This window comes from Papaver somniferum, chromosome 7 (assembly GCF_003573695.1).
Source record: "Papaver somniferum cultivar HN1 chromosome 7, ASM357369v1, whole genome shotgun sequence".
NCBI classification, from domain to species: Eukaryota; Viridiplantae; Streptophyta; class Magnoliopsida; order Ranunculales; family Papaveraceae; genus Papaver; species Papaver somniferum.
In genome coordinates, this window is record NC_039364.1 from 123392920 (window position 1) to 123407547 (window position 14628).

Consider the following 14628-nt stretch of genomic DNA (forward strand, 5'->3'; position numbering starts at 1 on the left):
AGAATCCTCGGGCCTAATTAACCTCGAAAACCGGCTTGCAAGGATAGGATTGCCCGAGGCTTATTAAGCACACGACCTAGGTTGCCCTAGGCGATTTGGGACTATTTAACACCCCCCTCAACGACTAAGGCTACACAGGCGGAATGGCATGAAAAGAGTGGTACGGAAACCACGGACACACACAGGCGGATACGCCGCGTGGTACGGAAACCATGATCACACAGACGGATACGGGTAGTGTTGAGTAGGGGTCTGGCTCTGATACCATGTTAGAATATGGGCATCAAACTCAAAACCAATTGGCAATGAGTGGAGACTGGAGAGGCCCTAGGAGATTATAAACCGCAAGATCTTAAATAACCCAACAATGTGGGACTAATAATAATCTCAACAACTTTTTCTCTCATCAAGATTACAATATTATTTGCAAGATCTTTGTACATAGTAATCAACAAGACAGGCTTGTGTGGAAGCTAGAAAAGAATGACGATTTTTCAGTAAAATCAGCCAACAATAAACTATATGAAGAAAAATACAATTCTGAGCTTGTTGATCAGAGAACGAAGAAAATCCCGGGGCACTTATGGAAATTACCAATTCTGCCAAGAATCCAACAGTTTATCTGGAAATGTTTAACAAATGCTTTACCAACAAGAGTTAGAATCTCTGTGGTTGTCAGAAACATAGATTCTTCATGTCTTATGGGTTGTGATGCTGCTGAAGATGCCACTCATCTGTTAATGTCATGTAATTTACCAGAGCGTTATGGCTTGCTACTATTGGTAGAATCACTGATAAGAATCAAGATACAAAAGACTGGATAATCAGGTGGTTTGACGATTATCATGCATGGCATATCTCCGAGACAAAAATATTCAAATTAGCTATTACTGCTTGGACTATCTGGAATGAAAGATGTGGAGTTGTTTTCAGCAAAAGAATATTAATATATACACCATGCTATCAAGAAAGTTCAAGAGAACCTAAACAAGCACAACACCAATTTGACACATCTTAGTTCTTTAACTGAGACTGTCAACATGATAAGTAATACTAATCATGTGTGGCTACCTCCTAATCATAGAGAACTGACTATTAATGCTGATGGCTCATATAAATAGATTACTAACTCTTATGGTATTGGACTAATTATTCGTGATTGTGTAGACATCTCAAGAGGAGCTAAATGTGCGTACCTTAACAGGCTAGTGAATGTAGAACATGCAGAACTATAAGTTATGTCAGTAGCAGTTCAATGGGCTTAACAACTTAATTTAAAACGAGTGAATTTTGAAATGGATTCGGAGCTGGTAGTCATTGCAGTTACAAAAAGAAAAACAATATAACATGGAGGATACAATGCCAAGTCGAAAATATTATTGTTTTTTCTTTTCCAATTGTAATAAACTATGAAAATGTTACTATGTTCCAAAAGAGAGGAAGAAGGTTAACTTATCTTAGATAGCAAGGACTGGAAAACTTAATAAGAAATGAAGCTATATGACTATATCCCCAGTAAAAACATGCTATGATAAAGAGGAGAGAGATGAAGTCGTACAACTCTCTCCCACCCTAAAGAAATTTTCTCTCAAAACCTCCTTTGACTAGTCAAATTCCACTACTTTTTCTTCTAAACCACCTTATTTCCTCAAAAAACCACCCTCTTCTTCTCCGAAACCGCTCAATCTGTTCAACTTTCTTTCTTAGTATTCTCTAGCCTTCTTGGTGGATAGCTCAGATCCCCTAGTTCCTCAGTAGTAAATCGTTTCAAAACCCTTGGTCTCTTCCTTTTATTTCTTCTCCCAAGTTTTCTTGATGGTTTTTTGGATCTGTACGTTATTTTGGTTGTCTGTGCTCTGAATAGTGTTTTTGAATTCACTTTTGTTTAGCAAGTTTGATTTCAGTTATTTTCTTCAGTTTTGACATCTTTTTCCTCCATCTTTTTCGAGTCCTTCTCCTTTCTCTTTTGTTTTCTCAGGGAGGAAGAGTTGATGTGCCAGATACTTAATCAATTGGAGCTCAATCTTAGTTCTCGAGAACCCATTGTCAATCAGCTCCTTAAGATCAATGCTCTTTGTGATCAAGCAGAAAGATTTGTTTCCTCAAGAAAATTGGTTCATGAAGTAGATAACTTTGTTGATGAAAGTCTGGTTTCCCTTTCTACTTGTGTTGATGAACTTTCAGGGAGTTATAACAGTTTTCCGGTGTCTGAAATTAATCCTACCTATAATCTTCATAAGACGGACTCGATTAATTTCAACGTTGTCGACGAGAAGGAAAGAATTAAGGTGTCCAGTGATATTAAGATCGGGGTCTCATGAGATAGTAGTTTGTTTGGCTCTGAGGAAACATCCGGCTCCGGTGTTTCTACTGATTTGGTGATTTATAACAACTCCAATAAAGAGCTCAAAATTACTCCGATTACTCATCTCTTCAGTCTGTCGACTTATGCTTCTGAGAATATGGAGGGTTACTGTGCTCCGGCTACTGGTGCTAATGAATACGATGACCTAATTCTCGATGAAGTTAGCAGCGAGTATTGTCCAGTCAATACACGGTTTGTGCAGAATCAAAGGTTGAGTCAAGTCAAGGGTTGGTATAAGTCTTTGGTCGGAACTACTAATGATATTTATCTGTCCGATGTGCCTGACGCAAGTACTCAAACAAGGTATTCTGTTAACCCCTTGCAGTACAATCTTTTAAGGACCCACCCTAACTCTCTCAGGCTTTTTGGCATCTTATCTGACAATACAAACACTTATGTTTGTTATTTTCTTCTCGTGATCTCTAATGTGGTCTGGTCTTCTGCACAAAGGCTACCATTATTGAACAATTATCTCTCTTCCAGCAATATTTTTTCCCAGTTCACGTCATTATCTGGTTTGCTGTTGCTTTTGTCATCTTATGGTACATGTATGTGTTATCTTGTATGATAATTATACTGTATCGAAATGGTAGCACTTTTAGCAGTAAGGTCACGAGTTCTGTTTTCATAACTCTGAGACAAATTCAGCGGGACCACTACTAATTTGTGCTTGATGTTATGGAAAGGTTTTGTCATTCATTGGGGATAATATAATTGAAGCCTAGTTACATAGCTTATTCTTACGAGGTGGGTAATTTTTGCTGGATGGTTGGTAAATTTATATGTTCAAACATGAAACAGTCTCACCTTGTTTCACACTTGATTGAACCAGGTGATAAGGGTTCAAACACTTAACTTTCTGTGATAACCTACTTAGGTATGATAACCCTTAGCCTAGCTCATCGTTGTGTTTACCTTTATGAGACTATTGAAAGAGAAAGAGATTGGCATTTATCTACAATGCTTTCTATAAAGATCAGCTATCTAACATATATGTATGAGGTGGACAAGTCAAATGATCTGAGCGATACTTACTGTAGAGGTGCTGGTTGGTCTCTGAAGATCGGTTCTATCCGTGAGAATGCCTATCGTTATTATCTTTATTGTGCTGACAAAAATGTGGTCATCTATAAGCAAATTAGACTTGATCTCTACTTGTTCTATCGAGAGTGGAAGTGCTTTAGCAGTCCGGCTCTTAGAATGAATGAGGAAATTTGTATTATTATATTGGAGGGTGAAGTTGGTCTATGGTTTTCGCTTTCTGATTCCCCGTGTAGATGCTTGGATGAAGCTTACTACTGGATAAAAATGTCTCGGAGGTATAGATATTGTGTGCAAACTTGTGGGGATGATAAAGTAAATGAGCAGCACGTTGAAGATTGTTGTGGCTTGGATCAAATTATAAGGCAGGGACGAACACTTATGTGTACCTTCAGAGCTTGCCACAACCTAAACATCATTAAGGTTAATACTTCAAGGCAGATCAAACTAGATTTATATCTATTCTCTCGGGACTTGAATGGTTTATCTTCCGTTGCTCTTTTAGAGTGCAATACTGACTGTTTGACATCCTTTGAAGATAAGTCTGCTGGATGGGATCTCTTCTCCATGGGTGATTATAGTTCTACTAGAATCTGTAGTCAGTCTACACCTTTGGGAGTTTGGGATGGAAATTCTTATATATGGCATGGGTACGAGGAGTTTTCTAGTACTAGGTACAGTTGGTCTGTTTGGATGTTTATATGGATTCTATTCTCATTCTGGCAGGATTTGGAGGGTCTTTTAGCTATGTACTTCCCCAACAATCAGTCTGGTATCTTAAACACTTGTGGTTGTTTACAAGATTTCAGTTTGCACTTCTATTTGATATACCTCCATGTTAGACCTTTAAGCCATTTTACTCCTTCGGCGAGGGCTTGGGAAGTAAGTACATATATCTGTTACAAGTGTAGGATGCATTCTGTTGATGCTCGCAAGGGGATTGCTTGGATGTGGATTGAGTATGTAATTGCAGTACTTCTTGGTGTCTTTCTTAACTACTTGTTTGGTGCTAATTGCAATGTTCTGGTCCTTTCTTCAATTTCTCTTGGGGCTGATTCTGTTGCTGATGTTTATATTCTTAGCTGCAATTCTTCGGATTTACAACATTATTATTATTATCATTCTTCTGATGAGAAGCGTGACACTTTTCCTTTAAGCCAGAACTCCTCGGAGGGCTTGGGAGCGGTATGTTGTGCGTCGTTTCCTCTGTGTGTGCAAGCTTTTGTTACCCTCAAGTCGGTCGGGCATTTACCTGTCTTGATATAATTATCGTGTGGTTTGGATTGTTCTCGTACAGTTGTTTGTAGTGCTGACAATTTGTTTGGTCGTGGATGAAGCCCCCTTAGTCCTTGATGATGTTCTCTCTTGTTTAGTAGCAATCTGGAACAATAGTATCTATCTTTTTATTTCCCTTTGCTATCCTTTATTTTTGTTATGTTGTTTCCTGCCATTTGGCTTGCCTATCTGTACCAGTCTTGTTCTCCTGTTTGGCTATTCCCAGCAGTTGAGATAGACTGTCTGACTTTTTGAAGGCATTTGCTTTAAAAAAAAAAATGAAACTATATCATGCCTAGCTGTATTCGTAGTCAATTTCGGACACACCAAATAAAATTTTCTTTGTTTAAAAAATAAAAAGAAAGAAAGAAAAAAACAGCCCCATAACCACGTCAGTTCCGCACAACAGACAGTGGTAGAAAATTTTCACGAGTTGCGCCGACTGGCTGGGCTGGTTCGGTAAAAGTTGTGCTGAAATTCTTTCAGTCACGTAGGGAGGCTTATTATGCGCCAAAACCAAGGAGGGAGGAGAAGTAGAGTTGTTCATCTCAAATCTTATTTATTTCTAATAATCTAATCAAGTTAGGGTTTAGGAGATTAACGGGTAATAATAACATAAGCTGTGGGTTTCATCTGATTAGGGTTTTGGAGAATAGGATACCAATCATAAATTTTAATTTTGATTTTGAATTCAAAAGAAAACTAATTCACACAACTTCAAACAATAAAATCATGGAAGGTTCAATCAAAAAATCAAAACCAGCAGTGTTGTATCATTATCCTTGTCCAGATGGAGTATTTGCTGCTCTTGCTTCTCATCTTTACTTTTCAGCTATTAAACAGGATGTTCTTTACTTCCCCAATACTGTTTATTCTCCTGTTAAGTAAGTGGACTTCTTATTTGTCAATTTCCTACATTTATCTACTTTTATCTTTCTATGTTGTACTCAAAATATTGTGCTATGTTTTTCTCAGGGTAGAAGATCTTCCTCTTGATGAAATTAATCAAGTTTATTTACTTGATTTTGTTGGGCCTTCTGGTTTTGTTGCTAAATTATCTTCTCATGTTGAAAGGTTTGTATTTTCTTCGAATTTTTAATTTTTTTGGTAAATTTGTGGCTTCATTTTCATTGTTTCAAACTAATTTCATGTGTCTAAACTCTCCAGTGTCATAATTCTAGACCATCACAAAACTGCAGTTGAGATGTTTAAGGCTGATACTTCTATTCGTGAGAATGTGATTAAAGTTATAGATATGGAGAGAAGTGGTGCTACCATTGCTTATGATTATTTCAAGAAGAAAATCTCAGACGAAGGAGTTGGGAAGGAGTTGGTAGCCGAGGATAAGCTTGAAAGGGTTAATCAACTGTTTAAATACATCGAAGATGTAGATTTGTGGAGGTGGGCTCTTCCAGATAGCAAAGCTTTCACTAGTGGGATGAAAGATTTAAACATCGAGTACGACGTCAGGTTGGATCCCGGGTTGTTTGGACAGGTATGTAATCATTTTCCATACCTCTTTCGATGTTTTAGCTTGCTTTACAGTGGTGCATATCCTTTTTATTCTTGGAGAGAGGCAAATTGATCTCAATCATTCAATTCATTTTCATTCTCTGTCGTAGACCTTAATTAGGGCCTCTAAGTTTATTTTATTGTAACAAAGTGTGGAAAAGATTTCCAGTATATGTTTAATCTTCTAAAAAAAGTGAGGGATGGGAATCATTATCTGATTGTTTTGTGCAATTTTATTAATAGTTGTAAAGTTTGCTTGAATCTAGAGCTCTGATAAAAGTATCCACTTTTGCACCAGTTCCATGTGCTTTATTAAGAACCTTTGATTCCTTACTCTCTTAAACTTACCAAACATATCTAAAGTTTGGATGCTGTGTTTGTGTTCCTAAGGAATTTATGAATCCTTGTAAATCTAAATGGGAGGAACTATGATTCCCTTGGGGTGCTAAGCAGTTTTACATGGAATCAAGTTGAGAAAACCTTTATTTGTTGCTAAATAAAAATATGATATAGTCTTCAAAGTGGAGTTTCCTCCAAAATTTTGGGGGTTGTAGGACTTGTTATGGTGGATTTGATTTTGGAAGCAATCCTTAGATGTGAGAGTATTTTAGTTAGGAGTATGTGAGAAAATGACTAACCGAGCGAAAGTTGAAAGAAGCGAATTCAAGATTTTATTTTTTCTTCTTTCAGTATGCTTGTGTTGTGTGAAAGAACATATATATTATGAATAAGTGAAGGGTAAGGTGGCGATGAACTGTACAAAGTCTAAACCACTTTTTCGACACCCTTTTATATAATGACCACAGTTAGATGGATTATTCCTATCAGTTATGTTATTCACCACTGTCCAACTTTTCCCTTTTCTTCTCTTATAATGAGATTCCTGTACGGACTTTTTAGAGGGGGTCTTAAGCGTTTCGTTAGGGGAGTATTGTGTAGGTATCTACAATTCGTCTTCTGCCTTCTGTTCATTTCTTGATAGTGAACTGAACTGATATCCATTTTTAGCTTACATTTTCCATGAACTCAAAATACTGGCTCTACGTCATATTATATTTCCTTTCATTTTATATCCCTAATTGATAAAACAGATAATCTTTTTCATGAAATAAGGTAAACTTTCTCATTCGATTATTGCTGACGTGAAGTTTATGGGATGAGCAGTTATTGTCGCTAGATCCACGTTTAGTGATCGACCAAGGGATGTCGAGCTTATCACAAAAGCAAAATAGAATTGACGAAGTTCTTGACGGCTCATATGAAATTGCACTTGATGGTGGACTATTTGGATATTGCCTGGTATAGTGCCCTTCTTCTTGTTCTTTACCCGTCATATTTATTTAGATTCGTGCTGCATTTATATAATATCCCAGAACTTGAATAAAACCTAGATTTTGAATTGCACGGGCTTGCTGGCCTACTTTTTCTTCTCTCTCGTGAGCTTAAGGTGCTTTTTGTTGTTTTTTGTTCTCTTTTTCTTTTTAATTTCCTTGTTATTTTAGAGAGTTTCTTTTCAGTGAGCTATATATAAGAAGCTTCCCCAGCAGGCCCGCTGGTTGTGGGTCCAAAAGTTCATAGGTCACTCATGAGAATCAACCCAATGGATGAGTTTGATAAGATATTCTCCTCACCGTAAAGTGTTCTCTAACCAAGTCTTATAACCTCATCAATAAGGGCTAGATAGTAGATATCAAAAGGATGATTTTTTTCATCTGGATTTTGCTCAGTAGATAAGGGGTTAAATCAGCTCTTAGCGCATATGCATGTGGCCCACACAGACGGTTGGTGAAAGGCGGAAAACAGCCAGTCAAATAGGATTTTTATTTTATCAACTCCTCCTACCTCAGCCAATCCACCATTGGCCATTGCATGCATTAAAGTATATGTGTTTCATAATTGCAAACTTGAGCGTTGTTGGGACGTTTTTTACATGCAGGCTGTCGATGCAGACTCCGTTTCAAACTTGAGGAGCGAACTTGGGCACCAGTTAGCTAATAAGAGTCGTGATCTTCATATGCGGTAGTGTGTTTACTTTTGATATTTTCAAATCTCTTGCGGTATTCCATTATCTAGACAAATAATTGGTTTCATCTCTTGAATTTTAGGGGAATTGGAGCTGTTGTTTATCGAGTTCCTGAACTTGGAAATGCTGAGTTGCTTAAAATAAGTCTCAGGAGTGTGGAAACAGAAGACACCACGCCAATCTCTCAGGTTTGGTACTAATTCTGTATTGGAAACTATCTGACTTGTTTACTTTCACCTAATCGTATGTCTACTGCAATTCGTCTCTTTTCAGAAATTTGGAGGAGGTGGACATCGGAATGCTAGTTCTTTCATGCTAACTGCTGCCGAGTTCAACCAGTGGAAACTTCCAGTTACAGCTTCTACATAAGCAAGAAACTCCTTTGTGCAGAATTGTGCATGTGTCTTCCTCGCCCAGGACTTCATACGAAATAGAATTATGCTTCTGGCGTGTAACATGGACAGCAAGAATCTCTGTAACATGGCATGAGTTAATCTTGTCACAACTAGTAAAATATTCGGGTTATAGCATAACATGCTTTTGCTTTCCTTGCAAAAGCAAAAGCAAACGGTAGCATAATTCATTGGATCTCTCCAGACACAGTACAGCTCTTAAATGTATAGAGAGGTATTATCGACCAAGTCGCACGGTAAACTACAACAACCAACCTTGTAAATCTACATGGGGATTAAAGCTTCCTTCGTTTAGTAGACCTACTGAGGAAAACAAACTGGAATTTTAGAATCTGAATCAATCCATTGCAAGAGCCTAAACAAAGTATAATTAAATCAAAGAGATTGATTCCTGAAATCTACAATCATACTTCATCAAATTGATCCACATGATTTGCACAGGTTGAAGATTGAATCCTTGTCAGAAATTACATACAGAACAGAGTACATTTTTAGAGTCAGCCCTTAGTGAGTCAGACCCAGATGAGTCAGGTGATCTGAGTCAGATCCAGGCGACAGAGAAAAAAAAACATAGTACGGTATCTCTTCTGTTTGTTGTCGTGGAACTTAAAATCGAAGAATCCTCCACCAACATCCAACAGCAACGACAGTAAGTCACCGTGCCGCTTTCAACCCTTATTTTGTTTCTATAGTACAATAATAATTTCGGTTTCTTATTATGCTTGACACAATTTCTTATTATGCTTGACACAAATTTGAGTAAAACTTCTCTAGATTGAACCGAATTGATAATCCAATGTGATTCATTAGGATCAGATCAATGGTGGGTACCGTTCAATTTGGTGCCTTAGCTGCTCGTATAGTTCTGTTTGTTCCAATGGGTTTAGCTGGATATCATCTCGGTCGCAATAAAATAATGTTTTTCAGTGGAGCTCTGTTTATCAGTCTCGCGGTAGGTGTTCATCTAACTCCTTATTTTCCTTCAGTTACTAATTTTGCTTCATCTTTTTCATCATCTATTGTATTAGAGAACCGTAGTTCATGTATTTCTTTCCTTCATGAAATTGTTTGGGATGTACAACCAATTATCAAGGTTGATAAAAAAACACAGTTATTGAGTAATGTTTCTTCTGGTTTTGAGAAGTCATGGACTTGGGAAAAGTCTACACCTGTATTTGCTTGTGGGTTTCAGAAATTAGGTCCTTCTGATGCTTCTGATTTACTTAATGGGTCTTGGGTAGTTGTTGCTGGCGATTCGCAAGCTCGTTTATTCGTTCTTTCTCTGATGGGTTTGATTTTGGAACCAAGTGAAATGGAATTAGTAAGGGGGGATTTATTCATAGTGATTATCAAACTGTGATTGAGAAGATTGGGGTAAAATTGGATTTTGTTTGGGCTCCTTATACTGCAAATTTAACTAATTTACTCATGGAATATAAGCGGAATCGTCTGTATCCTGATGTTTTGGTTATGGGGACAGGTCTATGGGATATGTTGCATATCAATAATGCATCAGATTAGGGTGTTTCTTTAGGGTTGGCGAGGCAATTGGTTATGTTGTTATTACCTTTTTCTTCAGAATTCAAGAATGATGGGCCTGTAACAGGTTTAGTTTCTATACAGTCACCTCATATGTTTTGACTTGGGATGCCAACGTTGATAGAATCTATGATGAATACAGAGGAAAAAAGGGAAAAGATGAACTTCGCTGTGAGAAATGCTCATGAGAGGGAGCTCTTCAAGAGTAAGCTTTTACGTCAAAATGGGGGACCGATGCTTTTACTGAATATCAACTCATTGAGTCGGAACTGTGGGGGAAGGTGTACAGTGGATGGGATGCATTATGATGGAGCTGTTTATGAAGCTGCAATTCATGTTATGCTCAATGCTTTGCTTATTGAGTCTCAGCAACGACTTTGAGCGAAAAGTTTTTGCCTCTTTTATTGCAATACATTATGCCTTCAGCTAGTTGTTCAATATTAGCTTTGGGGTGGGGGGGTGGGGACATTAATTAGAAACTTTTTGGTCTACATTACAGGTGCGATCTTTTCTTTTATCCCGTTTTCTTCTGTAACTCTAGTAAACACTGACAGTTTCATGCTTGTGTAATCTTCAGAAGGGTGGCCTTCACCCTAAAAAGAAAAGGGTGATGAGGCACTAATCTTGACTTTTTTAATTACGTAAGGAAGTTACAACACTTTATACCTTAATCAATGAAATTTGATTCGGCATTGCCTTATCTTACTATGTCTTAAAAGTTGGCCTTATTTTGCAGATGATACTCCTGTTAACATCATTGCATGATATCTTAGTAATGACATACTACAAAAAAGTTATGGAACGTGAATTATGCGTATTTATTGCTCCAACAGAATTGTAAAAGCTGTCCTATTGTGTATGTGCTCTTTTAAAAGAAAGAGAGAAACTATAATTATTTCATTCTTTGTTTTGCATCACTTCTACATATTTTGTCTGGCCACTGTTTTGCGCTCCACTAGTTTCAATTAGATATCTTGTGTGTGTGTATGAGTTAGCTTCGCTTATGCTATGAAGTTACTCTACAATTTGGCAGTCTCATGCCTTTCCATTTTCTATTTGACCTAATCAGTGATTGATGCAAACACAAAATTGCTGTCCTATTTTATCATATATATAGTCACATTCTATTTTAGAGCACTAGCATGATGTTCTAAGACTGACATTATGCATCTCCGTAACATCAGTAGGCATGGATTTATCAAGCCATTAACTGTGGTCATAGACCGAGCTAATCTCTGGCTTCAGTTTGTGATGTCTGAATCACTCTAAGTGAAGTTGTCAGACAGATTTCCTTTTCTAACAGCATCTTGAGCAACTCAGGAATCTTTATTATCATGTCTCTTCCTTCTATTTGATTGATCATGGAACTATGATCTGACAAGAAAACGTGATAAATTTGAATCATTAGAATTTAACATCTCTATTATCTCTGCAACAGAGTCCCCAGCCATTTTGGCTGTGACGTAATATTTATTACTATCCAGTAATCTTTTGTGTACTGAGCTTTCTGTTTCTTCCTTTGATTCATTCAATGCTGATTATTTGTTAGTGTGTCTTAGGCTTGTCATTTGCATGGTTTACTGTGTTTTTTCAGTGGCGCAGCGGCCTCGCGTTGTCTCCATTTTTCAGTGCCATTGAAGAAATGGAATAGTAGACTTTCTCTGACAAAGTACAGAATCTCGGAGTCGTTTATGTCAGGGATCTTGAATTTATAAAATCATCAGGTTGGTATAATTTGTGTTGACCTAAGTAGTTTCAGCAGTTGAGTGAGATTCTCAGAATCTCAGTTCTTGTCCTGCAAATTTTCTGCCGTGTTTCTTTCTTGTTTTACTTGATACTGCCGCACCGTTGTCCTGTGCATCTATACTTCTGTGCCTCGTGCAGAGGAGGCTTCTCACTGTAAAAGGATGTTTAAGGATGATGCCTTTTCTCGACATGTTGCAAAATATCTGGAGGCTTTTGGATATGTTACCTTCTTCCTAAGAGGGTATATCTCTAAATTTCATTGATACGAGAATTCATACAACATGATCAAAATAAAATACACGAAAAGGCCTTTCAAAATAAATATACAAGGCTGCTAAGATTCTTTCGATACGCATCCCTGGTGAAAAAGCTGATATAAAAGACACTCTTATGGATCCCCCATCCCTGTGGGGACTTCTGTACCAAGTCTTTTATGAAGTCTCTACAGCGCAACATGCCCTTCTCCACTTCTGGCAGCAATAGTGAGTCCTTTCCGTGGGCAAATTTCTGGAAAGTTAAGAACCTGGCACCAAAAATGCAGATATTCATATGGAGAGTTCTCAACGATGGAATTGCTGTACGGGAAAATATGGGAAAGCAGGAGTTGACAAAGAGTGTGTATTCTGTATGATGCGGTTGAAACTAGTGATCATCTCCTTCTTTCACTGTACTGTGGCCAGAGCAGTTCTCTTTGGATCAAATATGGGACTGAGAGTGAATGAAAATGACTCTGTCAAGCAAACTGTGGCAAAGGTGGCTTCATGAAAAAGGAGATTTTTCTGTCTTCATATTAGGAAGTTGTGCTATGTGGGCTATCTGGAAGGCTAGAAATGGAAAAATATTCGATAAAAATAACCCTTCAATTCAGAGAATCATACTTGAGACTCATTTTTGGTACAACTACAATTTGCCTAACAGCGAAGATGTAAGTATAACACCAAACTCAACAACTGCAACTTCCAGAAGCAGAATTATTAATCTGGAAAGATGGGTTCCTCCTGCAAACTGGATTAAGTTGAATACTGCTGCTTTCATATCCAATTCTGGTGCTTGTGCCATGGTTGCAAGAAATGCAGATGCAAAATTTGAAGCCGGTGGCACTTGTGGGCATAACTGCAATCCTCCCATGGAGGCAGAAGCTAAAGCTATCACTCTTGCCTTCGACCTCGCCGAGAAAATGGAGTGGAAGGATATCATAATTGAGAGCGATGCTGAAAAGGTAATCAAAGTACTGAATAATGAAATCGCTTCGTATCCTTGGAGACTGAGACCCATGATCCTTCAGATAAAAGACAGAAGTATGTTCAAAATTCATCAAGAAAGATGCAAATAAGGTCGCACACTCTCTGGCAAGCTTTGCTTTTAAAAACCAGGCTTTTAACTGGTGGTTAAACTCTATCCCTCCTTGTATCGCCCCTCTGTGTGTTAGAGAGGGTATTCTCTTTTATTCTGTTTCTTGCCTAGCAAAAAAATAAAAAAATACGACCTGTTTAATCAGAAATGATTCAATCCACAGAGTGATGAACATAAAGTCATCTGGATATCAGGTTCGGATGAATGCACTTGGGGTGAAAAGATATCAAACAGACCTAAAAATCAAGTAGTTGAAGTCTTTGCTGTTGGGAAAAATACATGGAGAAGAATCGACGCATCTCCACCCATCTCTATAGCTTATGAAGACGCTTTTTATGTAGATGGTTGTTTATATTGGCGGTTCCCAGCCACAAAGCAAGGTGAACAAATAATGAGATTTGATATTGTAACCGAAAAGTTCAGGCTTATTCCGATTCCTGGTTTCGTCATTGATCCCTTGGAATTTAAGTGGTCACAAACAGTTGAGCTAACAGAAATTGATGGACGCATAGCTTTGTTAACTCAAACTTCCCTATGGACAATTAATGAAGAAGCAGATGGCAACATTAAGTGGAGTGAAGAGGAAATCGATATACCTTGCGACTGGAATGGGAAACCTGATCTATCAATTGAAGCTCTTACGGGGGCTGATCTAATCCTCCTACGACCAGAATGGTCACATAGCATATTTTATTTCAATCGAAACACCAAACAGTCTTTAAGATTTCCAATCTTGCCCAATTGTGCACATTCTGACTGGGAAAGGACAATCCAGGTGTAGCCGAGAGAGGTATGAACAGTCTCAGAAGACTGGCAACATATGCTACGGTCCTACCTAGCCTCGATGATGGCCCTATCTTGTGATTGGCGTCTTTCCACTACCATTTTGAACTATGATTTTGGGCATACCAAAATCTTTCAAGGCTGAATGAATGACAAAAAAAGTTGTGAAATAGCAAAATCAGATAACTTCTTAACCCAAATTTTTTTAATGGCAAATCTGCCCTTTACGTATTAGTGTTAATAATCTTGATTAGTGATTAAATATTTTGTTTACTGATTAAAATAATTTTCAGAATTATAAGAGTTGTTTAGATGAAAAATTTGGGGAAAAAAAAAAATCAAAGTTTTGGTTTGGTTAAGAAGGAGAGAAAGAGAAGGAGAAAGTGAGAAAATTCTAATTCTTGATTCAATAGAGGATGAGGAGGGTCATCATTCATCTAAAAAACCTAGGAAAATACATATCAACTACAACAATGATCCAGAAATGGCTGATTTCTTAGATTATGAGAATGATTTTACACAAACTCAAACACAAGCTCAAACTCAAACACAAGCTCAAGATGATGATTTTTATGAGC

General features: G+C 37.6%; 3 protein-coding genes across 3 annotated transcripts; all 3 read left to right on the forward strand.

Annotated features, from left to right (window-relative positions):
- Positions 1–5113: 5113 nt before the first annotated feature.
- Positions 5114–8795, forward strand: LOC113298321. Its single transcript, XM_026547028.1, has 7 exons — positions 5114–5565; positions 5657–5755; positions 5849–6176; positions 7358–7492; positions 8130–8212; positions 8299–8404; positions 8490–8795. Exons 1-7 carry the CDS (start codon positions 5414–5416, stop codon positions 8583–8585), a joined length of 999 nt encoding a protein of 332 aa, XP_026402813.1. The 5' UTR covers positions 5114–5413; the 3' UTR covers positions 8586–8795.
- A 654-nt stretch (positions 8796–9449) lies between these two features.
- Positions 9450–9989, forward strand: LOC113295158. The gene has a single exon (XM_026543507.1). It carries the CDS (start codon positions 9450–9452, stop codon positions 9987–9989), a length of 540 nt encoding a protein of 179 aa, XP_026399292.1.
- A 658-nt stretch (positions 9990–10647) lies between these two features.
- Positions 10648–13509, forward strand: LOC113298322. The gene is made up of 2 exons (XM_026547029.1): positions 10648–10667; positions 11763–13509. Exon 2 carries the CDS (start codon positions 12633–12635, stop codon positions 13245–13247), a length of 615 nt encoding a protein of 204 aa, XP_026402814.1. The 5' UTR covers positions 10648–10667; positions 11763–12632; the 3' UTR covers positions 13248–13509.
- Positions 13510–14628: the final 1119 nt, after the last annotated feature.